General features: G+C 49.2%; 1 protein-coding gene and 1 pseudogene across 1 annotated transcript in view; both read left to right on the top strand.

Annotated features, from left to right (window-relative positions):
- Nucleotides 1-10,147, top strand: part of LOC102865745 (chromosome unknown open reading frame, human C19orf44) — a 17,539-nt gene that overhangs the window by 2,441 nt on the left and 4,951 nt on the right. Inside the window, exons 3-4 of the mRNA XM_006898325.1 lie at nucleotides 7,536-7,609; nucleotides 8,990-9,479. Of these exons, the coding sequence (XP_006898387.1) occupies nucleotides 7,536-7,609; nucleotides 8,990-9,479 (564 nt within the window). The remainder of the gene's footprint in view (nucleotides 1-7,535; nucleotides 7,610-8,989; nucleotides 9,480-10,147) is intronic.
- LOC102856402 lies at nucleotides 3,325-3,714 on the top strand (annotated as a pseudogene).

The raw sequence follows: 10,147 nt of genomic DNA, 5'->3' as shown, positions 1-10,147 counted from the left end.
CAGCCCCTGAGTCCTTGTCACCCCCACTAGCCCCAGCCCCTGAGTCCTTGTTGGTCCCCCACAGTAGCCTGAGCACTGTCTGTGGCAATATTAATTTTTATTTTTTATTCCAGTCAAAGTCGGGTCAGCTCCCAGCTCGGCCTCGAGCTCTGCCTTTGCCCAGTGAGGACCTTCCCAGCCCCGAGCCATCCCTGAAGCCGCATCCACCCGCCACAAGGCCAACCAGCAGGACCCCCCCTCGCATTCGCTCCAGGACATCCTCCCCACAGACCCCTGGTTCCACTGGCCCAGTGTCTCGCACGTCAGCGCTCTCCTTCCCTGGCAGCTGGTCCGGGTCCGGGCATCTGAAGATGGTCTTATCCTCCCCTGGAAGCAGTGAGGCTGAGCCCTCTGAAGCATCGCTGTCTGAGGCCAATGATGACAGCCTGGACGGTGAGCTGAATTCTTAGCACACAGTCAGGGGCCAGGGGGCGTGGCGGGTCACAGGGTGCTGGGTCACACCCCAGATCTTCTCAGGTCAGAATTTTCTTCTGCCTTTAAAACTCTTCATCCACTAACTCTGACTCCAAAAGAGGAGTTGTACACCCGGTTAGTCCAGACTTTGGTTCAGATCCTTCCAGAAGCTCCTCAGTACACAGGCCTGGTGACCCTATAGACTTGCTGTCCACAAGAAGTCACCGCGGATTGTGCTGTCCACGAGAGGTCACCGTGAGTAAAAGTCACCTCACTGGCAGTGAACTTGGTTGTGGGTGTTATTGGAACCTGGAGAAAAAAAGCCCTTCTCAATTTTTCTTTCCTTACACAGAAATTTTCCTTTTGCTTTAAATTCAGAAAAGGGTATGCAACTCTCTAACTCGTAAGGATTGAACTGTTTCTTTTATTTCAGCTCCTTGTGTCTCCTAAGCCCCAGAGCTCTTAGGGGTCAGGTGTAAAGATACTAATGGAAAGACAGCACCTCTGTGGGAGAAAGGCCTGGCAAACTGCTCCTATAAAGATTGGAGTTTAAGGGGAGCTCTAGTGGCCTAGTGGCAAGAAGCTGCACTGCAATCCCAGAGGCGCACGGTTTGAATCCACCAGATGCTCTGCCAGGGAAGGAGGGACAATCTCCTCCTGTACCAGTCAGATCTGATTTGACGGTACACTCACACTAAAATAATAAAATTTAAAAAAAAAGATTGGCGTTTGCCATCAAGTCAATTCTGACTCCTGGTGGCCCTTTGGGACAGATTTCCAAAGTTGCAGTCTTTATGAAAGCAGATTGTGGTGGCTTTGATCTAACAGCTTTTCTGCTAGCCGCCGAGTACTCCTTTTGCTGTCGGGCTCCTTTGCCTCTAAGAGTGCAGCCTAGAATACTCTCTGGATCAGTTCTGCTTTGCACAATTGGGGCAGCCTTGAGGAAGAGTCAATTCAGTGATGACTAATAACACCCACAACAATGACCAAGGAGCCTCGAGCTCTCTGTGCCCCCTCCTCCCTGTACCGCGGGGATGGGGAGGACGTGCCATGGGGGACAAGGGGGAGGGTGTGATGTTCTCCTGTCACCCTGTCCAGAGCTGGGAATCTAGAACCTTCCCCCTACTTTGGCCCTGGCTGGGTGAGTCACCCAGAGGCTCTGTCTAATCAACACCTTACCTTTCCCTCCTCTGCCCCATGAACAGCAATTAGAGTTACATACGGAGGAGGTCTGTGATGGGGTGACATCTGACCTGTGTCTCAGGGAGCTTTGGTGTGGGGTCAGCAGTGTGATGAGTCACTATTTTTACGGTTGGTTGTTCTCACCATGGTGTGGTGACTCCTACAGGATGATTGTGTGGAGCTATGCTGCTAAGTACCTCGAGACTAAGATGTGCCTGATCCAGGCTATGCTCTTCACAATTACTTACTATGACTAAGGATGACAGAAGAAGAATCAATGCCTTCGAATTGGGGTTCTGGAGAAGATACCATGAACATACCATGAACTGCCAAGAAAACAAGTAGATCTGTCTTGGAGAGGGTGAAACCAGGTTTCTCCTTGGAGGCTAGGATTTTGAAGCTCTGTCTCACATACTTTGAGCACATGGCCAGGAGGGACTGGTCTTTGGAGAAGGACATCATGCTTGGAGGGTGGAGGGAAAGCAAAGGAGAGAAAGACCCCGATGAGATGGATTGATACACTAACTGGGGCAATGGGAGTTAGTGTGTCAGAATCAGTGAAACTGGCCCAGGACAGGGCAGGCTTCAGAGCTGTTGTACAGAGGGTCGCAATGGGTGGCAGGCGACGACGGCACCTAACAACAACATGCAGCCAAGATGCTTGTGGCCCCCAGTGAGACTGGGTAGTGTAGCTTATGGCGCAGATAAAGTGCATGGAGCCTTGGGTTGTGAGTTGCTAGGTGCTGTCAAGTCGACCATGACTCAAAGCAACCCTATGAACAACACTTTGAAAACTTGGCCAGTTCTGCGCCATCCGCACAATCTCTGCCAGGCTCAAGTTCATTGTTGCAGTCACTGTGTCAATACATCTTGGTGAAGGTCTTCCTCTCTTTTGCTGGCCCCCTGCTTCTCTAGGCAGCATGTCATTTTGTAAGGACTGGTATGTCCTGACAACACATCCAAAATTGGTGAAGCAAAGTTACACCATCCATGCCTCCCAGGAGTACCCTGGTTGCACTTCTCCTAAGACAGGTTTGTCTATGCGTTTGGAATTCTAACAGGATTGGTCCATTTTGCCATCTTGCTAAGCCAAAAATAAGCCATTCTAGAGGCAGGAAAAAGCACTTCACTACCAGCAAAGAAGAAGAAATAGAGCAAAGCATGGCTTTTGAACCCTGTGCTAAGAGCTTGCCAGACCCAGGAGATGGAGAGAGATGAAATAGTAGAGCCTGGGAGAGGCCAGGGCAGAAAACACAGCAGCATCTGATGGCAAAGAAATGACAACAGTGGAGCCAAGAGAGCAGGACAAGCAGGTTGTGGTAGGCTTCCCGGCCCACTGAGCAAGCTGGTTCAGCAGGCCCACCAACCCACAGAGTGAAAGAACAGAACACCTTTGGGCAGGAAGGTTTCCATTTTCTGGTGGGACTTGAGGACACAACACTGCTCAGGGAAAAAAAACAGAGACAGACAAAGGGGGGAAAAAGAGAGGCACAGGGGACCGAGGCAAAGCCCAGGCAAAAATCAGGGCTCCATCATTTGTTTCTCTCAGTATATATAGAAAATACAAACATTCTATTAAGTTTCTCACTACACAGCAAGCAGTTATCTCTTTAAAAAAACCTGTTTTGGGGACTGGAGAAGGGAGGTGGCGGGCGAAGCTGCCGTGCACTGGGTTAAAAATGACAACTAACACCAACCGTGAAAGATCCAAGTCGCAGCAGTACTAGCCCAAGCATCATCAAGGAAGATGCTCTTATAAATGGTCATTCTCATGAAGATGACAATGCATTTGCAGAGTACATGTGGGTGGAAAATGAAGAGGAGTTCAACAGACAAATAGAAGAGGAGTTACGGGAAGAATTTATTGAACGCTGTTTCCAAGAAGTACTGGAAGAAGAGGAAGAACACGAGTGGTTTATTCCAGCTCGAGATCTCCCACAAACTATGGACCAAATCCAGGACCAATTTAATGATCTTGTTATCAGGGATGGCTCTTCTCTGGAAGACCTTGTGGTCAAGAGCAATCTGAATCCAGATGCGAAGGAATTTGTTCCTGGGGTGAAGTACTAAAATATTTGAGTAGATGGAGCCCTCTTTTGGTGGCTGTAGCACAAGTTCCACACTGTCAAGGCAGTATTAGAAGACTTAATTGTAAAAGCTCTCTCGTCACTGTGTTACACTTATGGATTGCCAAAGTTTTGTTAGTCTTGCATGCTTAATAAAAGTGCTGAGACTGTTATTAAGTACAAAGCTGTCAAACATTTACTGAAAATAGAATTGTCCCCATGGCTTGGTGTGAAGACTGCGAGGAAAGAAGCACCAGTCAAGTTGTGACAGAGACCCAAGTTAAAGACTGCTCAATCTTTCCTAATTAATCTTTTTTTGGGCTAAACTGATAAACTAATGTTAACTAGCATTTGTTAATGTCTAAACTTAAAAAAAAAAGTTAATCTAAATTAAGTCCAAATGTTAAGAAATTTCTCAATTTAGAATTAGTTTGAATTTGACCCCACTTTCTTTTTTTTATTTTATTTTGGTTCAAAATTGGGAAGGGTGTACTCCAGGGATGTGTCCTATCTCCATACCTTTTCAACCTGTATGCAGAGCAGATTATCCGAGAGGCTGGGCTCTATGAGGAGAAGTGTGGTGTTAGGATTGGTGGACGATCTATCAACAATCTGCGTTATGCAGATGACACAACCCTGCTTGCTGAAACTGAGGAGGACCTCATGCACTTACTGCAGAGGGTTAAGGACTGCAGCCTTCAGTATGGACTGAGGCTCAATGTCAAGAAAACAAAGATTCTCACCACTGGACCAATCGGTAGCATCAGGATGGATGGCGAAGAGATTGAGATTGTTCACAGCTTCAGTTTGCTCAGCTCCACGGTCAACACTCTTGGCACCAGTAGCCAGGAAATCAAAAAACGTATCGCGATGGGAAAGTCTGCTGTTAGGGCCCTCTCTGAAGTACTCAAGAGCAACGATGTCTCTCTGGAGACTAAGGTGCGCCTGATACAGGCCATGGTTTTTTCAATCACTTGTTATGCATCAGAGAGTTGGACAATGACTAGGGAGGATAGAAGGAGAATTGACGTCTTTGAGCTGTGGTGCTGGAGAAGAGTATTGAATGTACCATGGACTGCCAAGAAAACAAACAGATTCATTGTAGAGAGGGTTAAACCAGGCTGCTCCTTGGAGGCAAGGATTCTGGGGCTTCGCCTGACATACTTTGGACATGTTGTAAGGAGAGACAGGTCTTTAGAGAGGGACATAATGCTGGGTAGAGTAGAGGGACAGCGCAGGAGGGGAAGACCCTTTATGAGGTGGATTGATTCAGTGACTGGGGTAATCGTGATGGGTATGTCAGAGACAATGAGATTGGCACAGGATAGAGCAGGGTTTAGGGCTGTTGTACATAGGGTCGCTATGAGTCACAAACGACTCGACGGCACATAACAACAACAACAATATTTATTTTATTATTTTTGTGTGTGTACCGTCAAATCAGATCTGACTGGTACTGGAGGAGATTGTCCCTCCTTCTTTGGCAGAGCATCTGGTGGATTCAAACTGTGCACCTCTGGGATTGTAGTACAGCTTCTTGCCACTTGACCCCACTTTCTTAAAAAAAGAAAACAAACTCCTTTTTCTCAGGTGGCAAACTAGTTAATTTTAAAAAGTATATTTAAAGCTATATCTTTGGTTACGGAGATTACATGAAGTAACGAGAACTATTCCTGGCTTTTGTGATATGTTATCATGTTAGAAATGTTGAATTCTCTTAATACTCTACTTCTGAAGAGATAATGTGATTTGAAAATTGCATCTTCTAAGGAGTGTCACTCCTTAGCTATCCACATAGCTATACCTATGTGAAGTCTTAACATTTTACAGACCCGTAATCCAGTTGAACAAAGAAATTGTAACGTGATTTGAGTGGTGCTTTTCCTTGCTTTGTTAACCATCACAATAGTTTGCAGCACAACTTTTCTTTTAACAAAGCTAGAACAGTTTTGGCTTCTTAAACTTCATATTTGAGTAGGTTAAGCTGCCAAATGTGTTCAGTGTGAATAGTGTGTAAGTTGAAAATATTGTAAAAAAATATTTTTGCAAAAATATTTTAAAAATGAATAATAGTAGAACTAAAAAAAAACAAAACAAAACCTGTTTTCAGTATAATTGGAGCTCCATAATGATATGCCCAGAAAAATCCCAACAAACACACAAAAAACTTATCTCTATTTTCTGCAAATTCTCAAGGACAGTAGTCTGTATTTTCTACAAGCTCTCAAGGACTTTAGTTTCTCATTAATTAAGTCTTCACAGATGCTCTTCTGGGTTTTACGAGGTCACAATTGCTCTTCTAGGAATTTTGAGGTTTCATGAATGCGCCCTGCTTTTCTTGGTGACATATCCCCGTGCTTGTCTAGTAAGCTGTTTTCCACTAGCTTCTCGCCGAGTGTTCCCAGCAGTACTCTAACTACACAACGCAGACAATCACCCAAGGTACAGCAGCTTTCAGAAACCCTCACAGCTGTCTTCCAGGCGCTTAGGGCAAACAGAGTTCAATGGGCTTTGTAACATTTGCTCAAGTGGGGCAGAGACCAAACCAAGGGCAGAGAGATGAAGATTGTCCTGCGGATGCCGACAAGAGCCCTGTATGAGCGGAGAGAGCGGTTCTGCACTTGAATTAGGGAGGCTTGACCTATATGCTTTTTAGATGTCCTGTTCCCAAGTTGTAACCTGCTGCTTCTTGGCCTAAAGCCTGTAACTCTGGGTGTGGCCAATGAGTTCTGTGTGACTATTGTAATGAGTCATTGAATCTAGCAGAGAAGCTGAGGGGTCAGGGGTGGGACAGCTGGTGACAGAATTGGTAAAAAAGAGTAGAGCTATGTGCCTCACAGGTGGGGCATGTCTCGGGCTGATGCTGGTTCTTTCCTCCTTGTGAAGGTAGAGGAGGAGGAGGTCTGGCCCTGCCCCCAGTGTTCTGACAGAGCAGAGGCATAGACAGTACTCCGCTCACCTTTCCAGAGGGCGCAGACAGGCCACCCACTCCCTTCTGCACCCACTCTTCCAAGAGCTCTGTCCTTCCTTGCCTGCAGAACACTTTGGGTCTCCTCTGCTCACCCTGGCTCATGGAGCAGAGAACACTCTGTCCTCCAGCTCCTGTTCCTGGGCTGGTGATCAGCGTCAGACAGCAGAGTCCCTGGGGAGGGTCAGGCCTTGCCCTCATGGGCTCTGTGCACATGGAATCAGGGACTCAGGCCCTGTCACACTGTCCAGCAGGCCACCAGCTCGGCACTCGCCTTAGGTCTCAGAGCCAGACTTGTCCTTAAGTTGAGGGCTCAGGCAGCTCTGAGCCCATGTCCCATGCTCTCCAGGGGACCTTCAGGATAGGCCTCATTGCTCAGCCTTCTGTCTGGTCTGGTCTCTGTGCTGTTTGGGCTTGTGTTATGAGGCTCTTTCAGCTCTGTTGATAAGTGCCTGGAGGCCAGCAAACTTCCTGCCCAAAGGCATTCTGTTCTTTCACTCTGCACTGGTCAGCCTGCCGCACCATGCTGCTTAGTTGGCTGCAAAGCCTAGTGCAGACTTCTTATCCTCATCTCTTGGTTCTGTGCTCACTCAGATACCCCCCCCATTTTCCTGTGTGCACCTCCCAGGCCAAGTCCAGTACCCTGCACACTTATCACCTCACTCACAACAGCTTGAGACTGTCTACCTGGCCGACTGTGTCAATAATGATTTATTTGCACACAGCCAGGCTCATTTGTGAGATACAGTCTATGGCTGCACTGTTTGCATCGAGGAGGGATCCTGACAGACTGATTAGAGATCTTTATCCTCTGGTCCTTTAAAGAGAAAGATTGCTGCCTCCTAAACTTGGTCTTTTCCTTGCAGATTTCAAAATCAATGTTCTGTCCCTCGATGACCTGGCTCCAGCCATCAGCGAGAAGTCAGACCTGGAAAAGGAAGTGAGTCGGCTTCATTCTCACTCTTTGGTGGTCAGAGAGAAATGCCTGCCAGTGGCTTGCTTCGCCTCGGCCACTCCACGCAGTGTCAGCCAGGGTCTGTCTGCCCTTGTCCTCAGTATACCAGGTGGAGGGGGGATGTCTGGGGACACTCGGTTGTCACAACTGGGAGGGGACACCACTGGCATCTGGTGAGTGGATGTCAGGAGGCTGCTTGACACCCTGCAGTCCACCCACCACAGAGAGTGATCTGGAGCCAAATGTGCGTGGTGGTGAGGCCAAGAAACTGCCTTAGCTTGAGGGAGACTGTTGACTTATCTCTTAAGGAGTAAAAGTTCAGGAGAAAAGAAAAAAAAACCCAAACAAAACACCACCCAACAAAAACACTCCATTAAAATGTTCAAGGAAAGGGGAGCTCTGGTGGCCTAGTGGCAAGAAGCTGCACTGCAATCCCAGAGGAACACGGTTCGAATCCACCAGACGCTCTGCCGGAGAAGGAGGCGCAATATCCTCCTGTACCAGTCAGATCTGATTTGACGGTACACGCACACAAAATTAAAAAAAAAAAATGTTCAAGGAAAGAAAGAAGATAAAAGAAAAAAAAGGTCAGTGAAAAAGAGGAAGATCCTCAGAGCGATGGATTGATAACTGTGGCCACAATAATGACTCAAGTATAGCAGTGGTGGTGAGGCTGGGCCCTAATGGTAACTATCTCCCTGCTTCTGTCCATCTGTCTTCTGTCTGCCTCTCTCTCTTTTCAGTTTCTGTATCTGTCTCACCATCCATCTGCATCTCTGCCAGTCGGTGTCTTGGCTTCTCTGTCCATTTCTTCATCTGTCTTCTATCTGTTATCTCCAGTGGTCCTCAGCTGGGTGATTTCCCCGCCACAGGACACACGGTGATGTCTGGAGACATTCCTGGTTGTCTCCACTAGTGGGCACTGCTGACACCCAGTGGGTTAGTGCACAGAGGCCAGTGGTGTTGCTGCACATCCTGCAGTGCCCAGCATGGCCCCTCCACAGAGAATGGTCCAGCCCTGAGTGTCCACCGTGCCAGTGGTGCCAAGCCCTGTCTTAGATAATACCAGTGGACCAATTAGCATACGGTCACAGCGCACCCCACTTTTATTGCTCCCTACCTCTCGTCCTCATGTGGCCATATCCTCACACTCATCCAAGGGCATTGTCCAGGTCACATACACTGTGACTCTTAACAAGCCTTGTGCCTCTGTGGCCATGCCTGGCACCACTGCAGGCATGTGTAGTGTGTTCTGAGTCTGCCCATGTGTGCCTGCTTCCCACACCTTGAGGGCAAGACCTTGGCTGCCACTGCTGGGACCACGGGTGCAGCCCACTTCCATTTACCTCTGCTCTTCTGTTTTAGGGACCAAGTGTCCAGCAGGAAAAGCTGTTGAGCCCTGGCTCCCAGGGAGAAGAGCTTGCTGGGCAGGGTTCCCCCAGACGCACTCTGGTCTGGAGCATGGTGGCCTCAGATGAGACGGGGCCCTTTCCCTCTGAGAGCGAGGTTTCTGAGTGTCTGAATGCATCCAGCCGGCCGTCGCTGTCCTGGGCACCCTCTGTGAGCACGGGGGCCTTGGCTGGCCAGGAGGGCCTTGCCACCACCAGTTGGGCCTACTCGGACGACTTCGAGCCATCCCTGGGCCCCACCACCTGCGTGTCCACAGGCAGCTCCCAGACATCACTCAGCAGGACATCAGAGACCCTATCGGAACCTTCTTTGAGTCGGGAGAGAGACCACCCGCTACGAACCCCCACAACCAGCAGAAAGTGGGTCCAGGATGTGACAAGAGTGATTGTGAAGGAGATTGCTGTGCAGACCCCTGATCCTGCGTTCACCTACCAGTGGGTCGAGGGTGAGGGAGCGACTGGGGTGGGGGTGGGCCGAGGATGAGTGGGGCCAGCAGTGGTGGACCTGGGGTGATCAGCGGCCGATTGGGGTGTGGGTGGGCTGAGGGTGAGCAGGGAAGCTAGGGTGGGGATAGGGGTAGACCAGGGTGAGCAGGGTCGGTATGAGTGTGCCAGGGGTGAGCTGGGTGAGGGCAGCTGGGATGAGGTGAGGGTGCAGCTGAGGGAAGTGCCCTGGGCTCCCCATGACACCACTGAGCTCTGAAGTGTCTGTTCACCAGCCTAGGGCCTTGTGTCCTGTTTTCTCATTTGCAGAGAGGCCTCTGTACTAGGTGTTTCTCAGCCTCTCTAACTCCAAAGCATCCAGAAAGGTTGAGAATTTGACAGGGGCAGAGGCTCTCACTTGAAGGGGACTCTGCTCCTGGGGACACTTGTCATCATTCCACAGGGATAGTGTGTGTGGGGGAGATGCTTCTCACAACGAGTGGTGGAGGCCAGGCTGCTCCACCCCCTCGGTGCACAGGTCAGCTGACCATAGCCAGTGTTCCAGAGCCCAGTGTAGGCCAGGCTGCTCCACACCGTCCATGCACAGGTCAGCCGACCATAGCCAGTGTTCCTGGGCCCAGTGTCAGCTGTGCCAAGATTAGAAAGACCTGGATGAGGGGACGTGAGCAGT

This window comes from Elephantulus edwardii, unplaced genomic scaffold, assembly GCF_000299155.1.
Source record: "Elephantulus edwardii isolate Elephantulus edwardi_28Jun2011 unplaced genomic scaffold, EleEdw1.0 scaffold00226, whole genome shotgun sequence".
Classification (NCBI taxonomy): Eukaryota; Metazoa; Chordata; class Mammalia; order Macroscelidea; family Macroscelididae; genus Elephantulus; species Elephantulus edwardii.
Note: the sequence above shows the minus strand (reverse complement) of the source record. Positions and strands in the feature narration are given on the sequence as shown.